The 15,990-nt window shown below is 39.7% G+C and overlaps 1 protein-coding gene and 1 long non-coding RNA gene across 3 annotated transcripts in view; one reads left to right on the top strand and one right to left on the bottom strand.

The window, feature by feature from the left end:
* Positions 1-9,544, bottom strand: part of sema3ab (sema domain, immunoglobulin domain (Ig), short basic domain, secreted, (semaphorin) 3Ab) — a 34,280-nt gene extending 24,736 nt beyond the window's left edge. The window contains exons 1-2 of one of the 2 annotated variants that reach the window (XM_041996768.1): positions 9,453-9,544; positions 2,236-2,603 (exon numbers count right to left, since the gene is read on the bottom strand). In XM_041996768.1, the coding sequence (XP_041852702.1) occupies positions 2,236-2,353 (118 nt within the window). In that variant the 5' untranslated portion in view covers positions 2,354-2,603; positions 9,453-9,544. Of the gene's footprint in view, positions 1-2,235; positions 2,604-2,818; positions 2,978-9,452 lie in introns of those variants that run through there. The other variant, XM_041996767.1, reaches the window with a different exon arrangement.
* Positions 1-15,990, top strand: part of LOC121647400 — a 41,396-nt gene that overhangs the window by 6,711 nt on the left and 18,695 nt on the right. The window lies entirely within an intron of this gene.

Raw genomic sequence — 15,990 nt, 5'->3', positions numbered from 1 at the left:
CAAGCTGTTGGCTCTGCCTAAGAAAGGGATGGACAAGTCAAAGAAAAAGAGTACTCTTGGCAGAACTCCCACATTCTATAAACTCAAGTACCTTCTCTTTCTTCCCCTTTACAGCTACCAACATGTGGTCTGCTTCTTGTGACCCATAACACCATATGAATCTCTATGCACTTCCCAAAGGATCAATTTATCCTGAGGGTGTGAGTCAGTATTGTAATCAATTTATGCCCAAGTACAACATACCTTGAAACATTTACAATGTTTTATGGTGCTTCTGTGCACTATAAGTCTGTGGCCACCTACTCACACATTGTCATTATCACTCAGTAACTTCGTTGTTGATACAGTTGAATTTTACTCCATGTTTATGTAGCCATGGGGTACCTTGTTATCTTTCCTCCAGCTTCATTGGCCCCATGCCCCTCGACCCTCACTTTCAAAGATCTGTTGGAGTCTTAAGGTTTAGCACTTATGGTTCTGTGTGTGATGTTGTGGGGGGTGGTTGAACAGGGAAGTTGGTATGCACGTCTCAGTGAGTATGTGTTCATAAGGGTGGTAAGGGTTCATACTGTGAAGGAGAAAGCTGCTGTATAGGTTTAAGCTTTTGAAATAAACAAACCCCTGCTGTGTTCATATGAGTGAAGTCTGTAGAAAAGTCAAAAACATGTATAAGTGTGTGCACATGTAGATGCCTTAATTTGAACATAAAAAAGATTTCCCCAGTATTTCCTTTGACCTGTAGGGGTCACAGTTCCTTCACCTCACAGTCCCATGTGTAACTGATCAGACATTACCTACTCAGAGCTGGACTTTTCAGACTGTCTAGGCATGCAGCATCCTGTAATTCAGCATGAATCATCTGATTCCTTCTATAAGTAAATCAGCTTCACCTATCACATGGGTAATAAATAATTTATATGACAATATAAATGATTCATAATTCAATATTCCCATGTCAGCTGCCTAATGGGATCTATGGTGGATAATGTTAGAAATTCTGCAGTATTATGTGAACGATATTTCCACCACACTGCAAGCATGAAAGTTATACCTGCTCAGGATACTTGGGACATAACTGCTCTGTCAGGGAAGCTGCGAAATATTGTTCCCAACAGCCAAAATAAAGATTGCAGGCAAATAACCAAGCTGGGCAGACTGCTACCTGAAGGCTTCCAATAGAGATATCAGTGTATGGGCGTGCTTCACCAAACTGACAGCATGTGGTTTCAAATGAGTGATACCCTCACAGGTATCATTTGCCATCTACAGATGGCCTCGTATTTAAGTGTGCGTGTGTGCCTATGTGCATACTTGTGTGTATAATTATGGATCCCCGAGTGCTTAGCGAGAAACATTTCACTTTGGTACAGCCATCTGCTGAAACAGACCTGCACCATTCATCCTGGGCATAATTACCATGCTGGAGAGAATGGAGCAGAAAAATGACATTCAAGGAAATAAAAAGAGAGAGTGTGAGAGAGCGAGAGAGAAAGAGAGAGAGGAATAGATGATGCTCAGCCGGATGGGAGTCCATAACTGAAACTACTTTTCAGAGCAAAACTGACAGCAGCAGTTTATCAATACAGGGAGAGTTAAAGAGGAAGAAGTAGTTCATCACACTGTTGTAATAAACCATTCAGTTGGCTAGAGATACATTAGACTGGCATGTCTGGTACGTTGAGTTACTCAAGCCCAGTAAACGGCTGTCTTTCTGAGATAATAATACGTATAATTAATGTTTCCAACTAATTAATATTTATTAGTCCCAGAATTACTTTTAACACCTCCACGAGTTTTCCACAACCAAAACACATTTTTTCCAAGCTCAATTTAATGTAATTGAACATAAATACCCTTAATAACTTTGTAAAGTTTTCCTGTCCACAAATACTTCAATGAAATGTCTTAAATTTATACAAAACAGAGAGTAAGATTAAGTCATGTAACGAAAGCAAGAACTTAACATCCCCCCCCACACACACACAAAAAAAACTAAATAAAGTAAAGCTACCCTATAAAGAAGTAATGTATTTGTTTCAAATAAGTTTATATAATTCACAATTTAAACCATGCCACAGCATCTTCCTCCCTTATCACCATATCTTGACACAATCAATGTGCAGTTAAGGGTTTAAACTTGTATGAACTAAAAATACAGACTGGATATCAATTTTAACATTTCCAAATTAATGAGAAGCTGTGCAGAAAAAGGACAATGCAAACTCACAAACACACCTTTATAGGAGAGTTTAAGCCGGGGGACGTTGTTTTTGGTCTGTTGAGCTCCACTGATCTCCATCCTTAGCAGAGCCGCCCCACACAGCAGCATAATGCTGCCCCAGAGAAAACCCATGGTCGTGGGGCAAAAGAGTCCAGAAATGTCCTTTAAATAAACAACTCCTGTGCAGAAATTCTCAGATCTGGTTTAGCAGGAAAAAATAGTAGTGTGAGAAATGGTCCTGTTGTCCAGTATTTATGAAAAAATGCTGGTAGGTCAGTTCTGCCTGGCTCACAGCAGGTTTCACCAGTGCCAGATTAAAATCCCTTTCCTGTTCCAGAGGTCAAAAGCCAAAATTAGAGTCCAACTCAAGAGGAGCCAGAACCTGCAAAGCAGAGTTGGGGGATTATGAATCAATGTTCTGCAAGCAAGCTTCCTGCACCAGTATATCAAAGGTAAATATAACCAAACTAAACATAAATGAGAGTTTGTCTCCATAAAAAATGCAAAAAAGAACTGGATATGTTTGCCATAGTTTCCAGATTCTAACCAGTACGTAACTCTAAATAAACATCTATCCACGACATCATCCAGTCGCACCTTTAACTAATGAAAAGAAAACAGTCCAGATTGTTTCAGCTGTTCATCCCGTCTGCTTGGTAAGCACAATCCTCACTGGCTGTGTTTCTATCTCCCTCTGGTTCTCCTTAACACTCCTCTGAACTAGTTCAGCCCCACTCAGTGCAGCTCTACTCTGTCCCCACTGCAGAAGGCACTCAGTGCAACTGAGAACAGCTGAGGCAGACAGCATAGCAAGAGAGCGAGAGACGGTGGGAGAGGGAGAGAGAGAGAGAGAGAGGAATTGAGAAATATAGTTAGTGTGGTGTAGGCGGGAGAAAGAGCGAGAGCAAAGAGAGCGTAAGAGAAAACTGAGTTGTGTTGGAAAGAAAAGGTTACGGCAAGTCAATAGGTTAGAAAGAGCGTAAAAAAAAGGAAAACAGCAGAATATCAAAGTGAAACATTTTGAAGAAACTCAGTTTAACTGAAGATTTGTTTAGCATGTTATTTATTGTAGGTTGTGTTCATTTTTTAAAGATGCATCTACTTTACTTAAAATCAATATATATTATTATTTTTAAATAATATCATTTTCATAAGTACTGACAACAAAGTAAGACAGAATTTTCTTTTTAAGAAGGAATAAAATCATAGAAAATAATTATAGCTAGAGTATGTGTCATTTTAATCTATCATGCAACAAAGCAAAGCAAGACCCTGAACATATAACTTTATAGCAGTTGTGCCTAATTAATATTACATAAATATATTCCAGGTTGTTGAAAATGCAAATTAACCATAACAACTGTCACTTGTCCTTGCGTGAAACCAGTAGTTTAATTTACCTGAGTCTGATGAATAAGTTGTAAAAGTGACATTGCAAAGCTGCAAATCTTATTTTGCGTGGAACTGCCCAGATTAATAAACACATCACATCAGGGCCATCTGCCTGCTAGTTTTGTAAAATGCAGTTATTTCCACACTTAATTTAATTTTAAAGGCAAACCATCTGTGTAATAGATTAAAGTGTTGCATATGTCATGCTGAATATTTAAGTGATGAGCATTATTCTCTGGGATGATATGAAGTAAATATAAATGTGCATTAAATGTAAAAACACTATGACCATGTACAAACTTCTATTAACAATGGTAAATCATTTTACTGACTGAGACAGTTTATTATGCTATTCTGCATATATAAATAAAGTATAATATATTTTGTTAAAGTACCAAAAAAAAAAAAAAAAAAAAAAACAACGAAGTAAAGCCAGATTAACAGTTAAAAATTTTCACTTTAGCATGAAGATGGATCGATAGGACTTTTTCTGGTTACTCTGTCATTGTCTGAAGGGGAGTTCCCTCTTTGAAACCATCCCAAATGAGATGTCAGTCTCATGCTAAACAGCAGAGCCTTCGTGAGCTGATTTCTGCTTGTGGAGAATGATAATGACTCAAGTAGTAATGGTGTGGTTAAGACCTCTAACAGGCTGTGTCGATCTGGATAAAGAGCCATCAGACAGTGGGAGGAGAGCAGAACTAATCCTGTAGAGAAGGGATGGGCCTCACAGTTATGCTAATGAAAGCTAGCACTTGAAGGTTTTAGTTTCTAATAAGAAGATCCATCGTAAACAAGGCATGAGCACTGCTATGTGGCACTGATGTACTGGGTCATTTATCATTCCAAATAGCTGCAATTCTAAGTGGACAAAGTAGTCGTTTGGGACCCATTATGATATAATAGAGAAATTATTCTAAACTTCTACTTGAAATACATCTGGCATATTGATAAGTGCAAGGTACTTTCTGTGTTATTGATGTTCAAGTGACAAATGGATCACAGCAACATAGCTTTCATGTTGTTAATGTCATTTAAGATATTGTGCTCTTAAGTCTTCAGTTTTTCTCTAAACTTTTTCATTGCTCTATTTTAACCTCACTCTTTATTAATTCAAATTTGCATCATTTCTGAGTCGCCTGAAAATATGTTACATGTCACCTTGCATACATGGTCTTAATGTATTTAACAGCCTCAAATAATTGTGTCCTCCTTTGCTTTCTGCTCACCACCTAGCTAAGGTTTATCCCAGTGCAAAGCCGCTAAAATAAAGAAAGTGGGACACATCCTTGACTATGCATGCGTTTTTATAAAGCCTAAAGAAGTTATGTGCTTCAAAAAGACTGCCCCTCTCTGAAGCACCAATTCAGCATTGTTTATACTCTTCTATTCACTAAGGCCCAGAGCACTCTGACCATCTCAGAGTTCATCAGCTTATATGTGTGAGTACACCAAGGGAGGGGGGTCTTCTTTAACTTGTCAAGAGGCGTGGTATGTTTGGAAGAGGGGCTGATGAGGATCCATGAAGTGGGGACATCAGTACATCTATTGATACCCCTCTAAGCTGAAGCCTACACCATCAAAGTTCACTTAGCTCTCTCTAAATAATGCGCCTCTACTTCACTTTACCTCCTGCCTACAAAGTACACCACCAACCCTCAGATCTTTCCATAGATAAGCTGCTTTCTTCTTCTGCTTCTCTCTCAGCATGACCTCTTTCCAGTCCACATAAATACATGCACTGATGCCCATCTGCACCTCTTTTCACCCATACACTAAACCAAAAAACATAAAACCTCTTCTTTACTTCATTCCTCTGTCCAAACCCCCACCCACCAACTCCACTTCTCCTTTTCTGTGTTACATACATTCTGACCTCCACCTACGCTCCTCAAACCTGTGAATACAGTCAACTAAATGAGAGAATTTGCTTCAGCAAAATGAACCAAAGGTCCAAGACAAGCAAATTAACCACATTTGCCACCCACCTACCCTTTACAACACCAGAATGCAAAGTTTACCAGTGGATCCACCCACTGCACAGCTGAAGCTAACATTAGCTTCACAACAGGCAGCTGTAAGACATTAGAACAAGCAGCATGCAAGAAACACAACCAAAATAAAAACGATTAAATGCAATTTTCCAAGTTTAAGTATAGTTTTAGCAAAAAAAAAACTTAAGTATTTGGATTCTAATATATTCTAAGATACCTCTGCATGCATTTGCCTCGGATGAGATGATACAATGAAACAGTTTTGCACCTTTGACATGGATATATGCTGCACTTGACAGACCTGATGTATTGACATTGTGGTTATTATAGTCATACACCCCCATATAAACATTTAGTGATGGAAGCCAGCTGTTTAAGCCAGCAGGCCTTGGTATGGAGTGAAACTCTGATCCCGGTACACTGGAAGCTGCTGGGATCATTTCAAGCCCTCACCAACTTACCCCAGGGGCATCTTGGATACAATATGCAGTACAAGAAAAACAAATTCAATCTAACCACGACTGAATAGTAGTGTTATAGTTTTAAATGCAAGCTGGCTTAGAGTGCAATTATTCTTGAGCATATCTGTGATCACACAAAGTGTAGAAAAACTATTTTTCTCTCTGAGTCTATGTAAGCAGACCCATGGGAGTATGGCACAAATAGACAGAGTATGCAATGCACAATTCATGACCAAGTAAACCACATGCTGATGGTGATTTACTTTTCTTTGTAAAAAATTGATGAAATATAGAGCAAAAAACTCAGCGCTATGAATAAATTACTGGGAACAGTGTATCATTTTTAACACCGAAGCAACCACACCCTCACTGTGGCAACCTAAGTGTCCAATCTGACGATATTTTATGTGACTTCTATAAACCAGAGAGAGATGATAAGCAAACATTTTGAGCATAATAAAATTCAAAATTCATTGCAATTTAACAAGAAATCATTCACAACTTAACTTTAGCCCACTGTTTTCCAGTTGGGCGTCAACAATGAAATAGGGGATACACTGTCTTCGATGTTTGGATGTGCACCGCTGGTTCACCAGCAACATGAATTTATCATCATCCATCAATATTTCAGCCTTCTGGGCTACCTGCATCTCACATCCACTGGGGAAACAAAAACACACAGTCTCTGTAACTCACATGTATGTATTCACTACCAGTTACACACACAAAGACTGGACCGAGAAAGCAACGTTACCCACAAGCGGTCACCATTATATAAAAGTAAATAAAAAGGGAGAGTTCTTCTTTTCATCATTCTAGTTCATAATGCACAATGTAGACTAACATAGTGGCTGATTTATGAATAGTTGTGAGCCTTGGGATATTTTTTAATAGAAGTTTTAATGACATCATGAACAACCTGAAAGCTACACAGCATAATGTAATAGGATACTTCTTCTTTGGGTACCTCCCAGAAGGTTAGAGTGCAGTGTCAGGTGTAGAAATTTGCCATCAGAGCTGGCACTTTCAAGAATTTGTTTAATGCTTCAGCATTATGAATCCACTGTTGCCTTCTCTAAGCAATTTATATTCCAATTTTTCTGAGATATATTTGTAATGTCTGAAGATAGGCAGACTTGTTCAACACTTCAACATTTCCACTTGTGCTTCCAGGTTCTGTAATAAAACTGTGTGGCATTGCCTGGACTTCTACAACTCCCCCACTTTACAGAAATCTGCCATCACGGTGAAACAGTCTGTGTTCTAAATTGTGTTTGTCCCACCCAGGCATTTAGTTAGAAGATACAAACCAGACATGCAGTGTAGTGTGTGAATAATGCATCATTTCTGTCTTAACTGTATATCAGTGCATTAACTGTAGAATAATATTATTGCTATTGCTTCCCAAGGAAAAGCACACACACACACACACATCTGACTATCTGATTCGTATTGCTTTCCCAAATCTCCTTACCTAAACATAGTTTGGAAACTGTAAACCGTTCCTTTTACTGAGTAGCACACTGATGGTTATCAGCTCTGATCCTGACACAAAAATCCCGCTTCTGTAAGAAACGCATACAGATACATAAGAAAACTGACTTTCTTTTGTGGCTTTGTGGTTCTGTTTGAAAATATTAACTAATTCAATGTTATCACACCAAGTTAATTCCATTCAAGTCCAGTATTTTTGAAAGAAAGAATGATTTTGTGCGCCAGCAGCAAAAAAGCCACTGAGTAATACAGCAACAGTGAAACACATGCAGTATAAACATGAAACAGTCTTTTCTGGAAAGAATACAACTTACTATGTTTAGGCCATTTTAAGCCAACTATTAATCTGGCATCTGTTACACATATTTTATATTTTCAAAGGCTTGAAAAACTACTGCAGTTTTGGAAATTTATGGAATAAAAGTAATACATCATTCGAGAATAGAATAGTTGAGCTGAAATGCTTAGGCTGGTATGTCAAAGCCAAGTGTTGCTTTGCTTTTGGACATAGCCAACTGGGAAAGGAAGGTTTGGGAGAGAGAAAAGAAAGAAGAGGAGAAGTATTTGTAATATATGTGAATGTTTGCGTATCTGTTTGTCTGGTGCAGACAGACAAGCTGATACCCATCACCGATGCTGTTTATTGACTCTGCTCAGAGTGACAGTCTAAACATCACACAGCGCTTTCCTTTCACACTATTACAAACTGAACAGACGGGCACGTACGCTTACACTCCTGCTATTTAACACAGAAAATTTAACGTAGCTCGCAATGTAAAAAAGGAAAAGGTTTAGAAAGAGTGAGAGACAAAGAACTATAAGGCACTAGCCCAGCATGTAATGGTATACCTTCTGAAAGCAGACATAACAATAACTTCTTCAAGGCAAAAATGCTTATGACTGACTAAACCCACTTTTGTCCCCCGCGTTGCGGGTAGTGCCACTGGCAAAGTGGTTAGTGAAGCACACAGGAGCTACTGTTACTCTAGTTTCAACCTGCTGATACAATATTCTCTGAACAGAAACATCTTTACCCACTTACTCTACTTTGCCAACTCACTCAAAGTCCAGAAATAATCAGTTTTTTGATGGTGTTAATGGTGCATAAAAAACAAAAATGGTCTGTTATAAGGGAGCGTTCACTCTTTAGTAATGTGTGCACTTTTACATAAGTAAACACTGTTGGGGGAGGGAGGCATTGGTAGTTTGCTGGGGCATATTGAGGGATTATGTCCCAACTGACTCTAATCTGAAAAATTGAAGGTGAAGTAAGAGTCTTTCACTCAAAATTAACCCTAACAAAGTTTTAAAAAAATCTCTGTCACTATGAAGGTCAAAATAATAAAAGCTTTTAGTCAAGTTATATCTTTCAAATAATGCAGAGTTCTGTCTAAGAAATATCACAACGATGTTTGTCCATATAAACGTTTCTTTGCTCAGTATTGCAGTAAGAGTGGTTTGATCACCATCTTCCATGTAAAACCCTGACTTGTTTACATAGTTCAGAAAATATATATATATGGAATATTTTTAAGGTTAATTATTATGGCAGCAAACCTTAAGTGTAATAGTTACCCTTCTTCAGCAGTTTTTTGGATGTTATTGTCAAGCATTTTTCTGCATTTTGAACAAGCAAAAATAGAGACAAGATATTTAAAAACTTTTCAAAACATTTTGTCTTCTAATTAAGTTCAGAGGATGTCAGACAACAGTGAACTTAATTAGTCACTGTGCAATTGTGCAAACAGAATTTTATTTCAGATCACTGCTTGGCTTCAAGGATTCATCATTGCTTCCTGATATGTGTAGCATTTTTATATGTCTGAAACTAAATAAAAGGTTTTTCATTTTTACCCATATTCTGGCCCATATTAAACCAAAAAAACATACCCCTAGCTGATGTCCTCTGTTTCTCACCATTTTTACTTTTATTCCTTTCTGGTCTTGTCTTATCTAAGTCACTCTCATCCAGATGCCTTCCAGCATTCAAAAGCTCAGGCCAGAAGATCGCTTCACTGAGGCTTCAGGGGGTTGATAAAACAGCAGTGGTTCCACTCTAATTAGCCAAGAGGAAATTACACATCATTTTAGATAATTGCAGGATGACTTTCATCCTACCCAGTCAGACTAGTTGTTGACTCAGACTGTGGTATGAAACAATCTCTTCCGCAAATTATCTAGTATTGGAAGAGAAACAATACCTGTACAAAAAAACAAATTTTCATTTTTTTATTTATTTTTCTATGCAGAACACGCACATCCACTTTTAATTTAGATCTTTGTCGAAAATATTTCCTCATTTTATAAGATAGACCTACTTTCATGGTATATTTTTAACCCATTTATCATAAATAATACATCAGCCATGCAAAGACTGTATGTCATTGAGTTAATACACAATCACTCACACAAAGTCCTGTTGAACATATCAAATTTTATGTCACAGAAAATAGTTTATAAAGATACGTGCCCTGCACACAAAAACATATCATCATGAAAGGACTGTGTGTTCAGTTTCACTTTAAAGTATGAACCCTGCAAGGGTGTAAGTTAATATAGGGCACTCAATGACTACCGTTTCTGCTGCACATTATGTAAAGAGTGCCCCTACAAACACATAAGGAGAAGAGGGTATTATGATATGACCCCTGTTGCTTAAGTATCACAAACTACTGAGCTTGTCACAGTTGAGTGAGAAAGGCTGTTACCTGAGGGGAACAGAGACAACACATATCCATCTCTTGATCTCTGATTACAGCACTGATAGTCAGGGCTCTCCCTGCACTCAAGCAAAGTCACTACTGCGAGAATAAAAAAAAGAAAAAGCATTCAGTATTCATAGAAGAGAGTGGAAGAAAAAAGAAGCTTAAGGCATCCTCTTTCCTGAAAATATGCAAGGAAAAGGGACCAGTTGTCCAATTAAGCTTCAACCCAGATACAGATGCCAAGGAAGGAACCCTTGGCCCTGCTTTCAGTACCCAATGTATCACGCCACATTAGCCGGGCACCAGTCTCTGCCAAGGCATCAAAGACAACACAGCAACTACTCTCCAAGCCTAAAATCTCATTTATCCAACCTTCCTTTCCATAATCCCTATATCTCATCCCCATCCAAGCCTCATGTTATTCTGTTTGGGTGCCTCTTCATGGCTCACAGTTATATATAGCCTTAAGTGAATCATGGGTGAACAAAGAAGAACGCAGCCACTGTTACAGTGAGCGGACACATTCTGGTAAAGCTGTTGATTGCAAACAAACAGCAAAGAAAATCATCTTAACATGCACATGTACATGCACAGTAACTCTAATTCAATCTGTACCCCTGTGACCTTGTGACCCTGTGATCCCTGTGATCACTTAGGGTCAGAGGGTCCAGCCTGCCATCTCCAATCATTCCAGGGTCCTGCTTCTTTAATATATCTGCTCATTTTGGGAAACATTGCTAATCATTATGTTAAATTAATTAACCCCATTTTGTTAAACATTAGATTAACTGGTGGTTTTTAAGTGTTGTTGTTGTTGTTTTTATGTACAGTAAGTTAATTTCATAATGGTGAAGTATCAGTTGGACACTGAAAGTGTTATCTAACACACATGTGCATGGCCTCTTGCAAATTTGTTACTATGGGAAGCAAATGTTTTCTCACAGGGTTCTGGTAATGCATTAAGAATAATATATAATAGTAAAGGGAACTTTAAATCAATTCCGAGGACTTTTCAGAACAGTTTTTTTTATGATGAAAACACATCTGCAAGAAATTGGATACATCAAGACACAAGATATCCTCAGCTATAAATGCAAGTTCCAAGGAACCTACTTAAATCTGCAATGTTTTGAAGAGAACAACCAGCCCTCTTTGGACATGCATTTCAGACCAGTCATGCCCCAAATGTCCAGGCACAGCTAGTCATTCTGCTCCATTTTTCTATTAATCTATCAAACTGAGTGGGGAAAAAGCAAATCAAACTACATCAATGTGAATATGTAATAAAAATATCATTTAGAACAGTGTTGGTGACATTATTAAATTGAGTAATTAACCAAACAGAGTAACTTATTATCCTTGGCTCACCATCTCTCTTGCATCCAGTGTGCCTTGATATTCCATATTTTGTTGCATCAAAGTTTGAAGTAAATAACCTTTTGAAATATACAACTTATGAGATACTCTGCGCCATATCACACAGAGGAGAAATAATAATGTAATGAACAAATATGTCTGGTCTTATATCTAACTTATGATATAAAGTTACGATTTTTAATATTTCTTCCCGCAGTGCTCACATGAGGTTTCTCTTCTTATCACTTTTGCCTTCTGTAGCCCTGATCGTACCTGGCTCTTTAATTTGACAGGAGACTGGATTATTACTGGAGCTCTGACACATAAGTGACCTTTTGAATGGCGTCATTCACACCTGCACAGACAGGCTCACGATAACCCCTCCCTACCATTGCACTCTATGGGGTGGAAGGTAAATTATATAAATGGGAAAAAGGAGAATTAATGGCACATTTAAAGTGTCCACTCAAAGCAAAATTAACTCACCTCATGACATAAAGCTCATTATAACTCTTTGCTTCGCATAATCAAAGTAAATTCCCTTTTCTGCATGAGCTGCCTTTTAGACTGATCTATATACACTTTGTTAATTCAAGCCACCCATGAACTGTCACAACATGTAATAAATAAATTCTCTAAATTGATCCCACTAACTGCTGTTTGCTGAGACGATAAAGCTTTTTCATTGGCCAACATAATGCGTCATCCTTGTGTTGAGCTTAAGGACAAGCGGCAACATGTTCTTAAAACTAATATTCCACCAGTAACACCACTAGTAACAATGAATTAGTAAACACAGTGTTTTGTTGTTGTTGTTGTTTGTCTAAAGACAAGCTTCATTTGGAGTGCATGCTATGGCCATAGATTGCATAAAAAATGGACCATTCTCATTTAGATATCCAGAACATGTAGGCTTCAAATTGAACATCCAAAAACAAATCTGTAAAGGTCACTGCCTCTATAGTAGTTTGGCCAAGGTGGAGGTCATGTATTCGGTGGCATTAGTTTGTCTGTCTGCCTAGTAGCAACATAACTTAAAAAGTTATGGAAGGATTTTCATAAATCCATCCATCCATCCATTTTCTTCCATTTATCCGGAGTCCGGTCGCGGGGGCAGCTGCCTAAGCAGGGAAACCCAGACTTTCCTCTCCCCGGCCACATTCACCAGCTCATCTGAAGGGATCCCGAGGCGTTCCCAGGCCAGCCGAGAGATGTAGTCCATTCAGAGTGTCCTGGGTCTTCCCTGGGGCCTCTTTCCGGTGGGACGTGCCCGGAACACCTCACCAGGGAGGTGTCCTGGAGGCATCCTAACCAGATACCCGAGCCACCTCATCTGGCTCCTCTCGATGTGGAGGAGCAGCGGCTCTACTCTGAGCCCCTCCTGGATCACCGAGCTGCTCACCCTATCTCTAAGGGAGAGCCCGGCCACCCTGCGGAGAAAATTAATTTCGGCCGCTTGTATTCGCGATCTTGTTCTTTCGGTCACTACCCACAGCTTGTGGCCATAGGTGAGGGTAGTAACGTAGATCGACGGGTAAATCTAGAGCTTTGCCTTTTGGCTCAGCTCCTTCTTCACCACGACAGACCGATGCAGAGTCCTTATCACTGCAGATGCCGCATCGATCCGCCTGTCGATCTCCCGCTCCATCCTTTCCTCACTCGTGAACAAGACCCCATATACGTGAACGCCTCCACTTGGGGCAGGACCCTACTGCAGACCCGGAGAGAGCACTCCACCCTTTTCTGGCTGAGGACCATGGTCTCAGACTTGCTAATTCTCTTCCCAGCTGCTTCACACTCGGCTGCGAATCGCTCCAGTGAGAGCTGAAGACCACGGCCCGACGAAGCCAACAGAACCACATCATCTGCAAGAGCAGAGACTCAACCCCAAGGTCACCAACACCTCGGCTGTGCCTAGAAATTCTGTCCATAAAAGTTATGAACAGAATCAGTGACAAAGGGCAGCCTTGGTGGAGTCCAATCTGCACTGGAAAAAATTCTGATTTACTGCCGGCAATGTGGACCAAGCCATGACACCTCACCGGGAGCAACTCCAGAATGGAAGAAGGTCCAGCCCCTCTCAAGGACAGTGGTTCCAGAGCCCAAGCAGTGCGTCGGGGGAGTCCAACTATATCTAGCCGGAACCGTTCAACCCCGCACACCAGCTCAGGCTCCTTCCCCGCCAAAGAGGTGACATTCCATGTCCCTAGAGCTAGCTTTTGCAGCCAAGGATCCGACCGCCAGGTACCCCATCTCTGGCAGCCGCCCAGCTCACACTGCACCTGACCCCTATGGCCCTCCTGCAGGTGGTGAGCCCACGGGAGGGGAGGCCAACATCACCCTTTCAGGCTGAGCCCGACCAGGCCCCATGGGCAAAGGTCCGGCCACCAGGCGCTCGTCTCCGTGCCCCACCTCCAGGCCTGGCTCCTGAGGGGGGCCCCGGTGACCCACATCCGGGCAAGGGAAACCTTGGTCCTTGTTTTCTTCTCATCATAGGGGTGATTTGAGCTGCACTTCGTCTGCTCCCTACTCTAGACACCTGTTTGCCATGGGTGACCCTACCGAGCCCCCAACAACATAGCAGCTAGGATCGTCAGGACGCACAAACTCCTCCACCACGATAAGGTGGCGGCTCAGGGAATTTTCAGGAAATCATAAAAATGGAATAAGAAACAAGTGAAAAGACTATTAAGGGTTATCTGGATCACTGCCTGGATCCAGGAACTTTTTCAAGGACTCTTGGAGATATATTTATAATTTTTCCATCAGAGATTCTAACTAAAATTAATGCCCCAATCATTGGCAAAATTGAAATAAAAAAAAATAATGAATAAATACAATGGCTTGGTGGAGGTCTGCGCTCTCTGAGTGCTTCTAGTTGATGATTGGGTCAATGGGATGGGGCACTCTACACTTCTATGATAATTTGTTTCCACATACCATATGGATATAGTTAGAGTCTCAGCATTTCCTTAACATTGCATATAAGCAATGTTCCTCTTGCTGAGCCAGATTAGGATCATCTTATTATAAGTTGGGGACAACACATACAACAGCCTCTTGTTGCTTACGAAAGGATCACCTTCAGAAACATCTATTCAACTTTAAGTAGTGTAATTGTATGTAAAATAAAATGCTCTGACTTGAAGAAGACTAGAAAGTTCATGTTTTTCTTTCAAATCTATAGGCCTTTGTGGTCGACTTTTCTTTTTTTTTTTCTGTTAGTGATGCTGATGCACACATGCATGTGAACCCATGATGATCTACAGAAATACTCTGCAGAAGTGTTGATAAAACTAAGTTTTGGTTTTTCATGCTGTTGCCTTAGTCTCAAAGATAAACCCCCTTGAATGATACCTTAATGTCTAATTCCAAGGGAGCATTCTGCAAAAAAAGCTGATAATTTGGAGACAGCAGATTATGTTTTAATGGGTGTAACTGACATGTCAGTCCATCATCTCTTAATTAGTCTTACCTTCATTAACTTTATCTTAATAACACTACTCTAAAATTAATGATGTATTTAGATAATTAAGATATGTGTGCGACTGAAACAGACTGCATATCATCATTATGTGCCTCGGAGCAACTTGCTAACCAAGCACTTTAGTTAATCTTGTGAGGATTTGTCCTTCAGTGTCATAGAATCACTATTCAGAAATACAGAATTTCACTGTCCTGGTCTTCCTTGAATGTTTGTGTAAAATTAAGTTCAGGCATTTACGCGTGTCAGTAAAAGTGTACAATATGAAGTGAGGTGTGATAGGTAATTTGCACATAAGCATCCCCACATATTGTTCTTCCATGCTGCCTGCACCCACACAGAAGGGTAAAGCTGATCACAGTTTGCAAACAGGAGCATCCGGTGGGGTAGTGGAGTTCACCTAATGGGTTAGCAAGCATGAATTAGCAAATCACCCATCTGTGTAAGCAGCAACAAGCAGGTTAAAAAAATAAATAAATAAGTGGTTGATCAGGGTATAAAGGGAGGAATGAAGAGATTTAAGAGTGTCCAGATCAGAAAATGGAGAAAGTAATTGTACAGGACAGATAAAGTGGTTAGATGGGAGATGTAAAGGAGAAACAGATGGAAATAAAAGAAAAATACAGAGAATGAACTAATACCAAACCAGTTTAGGAAGTACAGCATAATATCTCTTAACTGTGTTTGGACAACAAAGAAGACTGAATTAACAGAAGAACTATTTTATTGCCCACAGTTTCATTAGCTGAGGGGTCACTTAGAGGAAATCTGAAATCTGAGGCTGAAGAATTTTTTTCTGGATTGACTTTGGAATGTTTACAGCAATTAGGTCAAAGACTTAGACACAATTAAGATTCATTGTTACAATGGTGTGAATTAGAAT

This window comes from Melanotaenia boesemani, chromosome 10 (genome assembly GCF_017639745.1).
Source record: "Melanotaenia boesemani isolate fMelBoe1 chromosome 10, fMelBoe1.pri, whole genome shotgun sequence".
In the NCBI taxonomy this organism is placed as follows: Eukaryota; Metazoa; Chordata; class Actinopteri; order Atheriniformes; family Melanotaeniidae; genus Melanotaenia; species Melanotaenia boesemani.
This window is presented reverse-complemented; position numbering and strand designations above follow the sequence as displayed.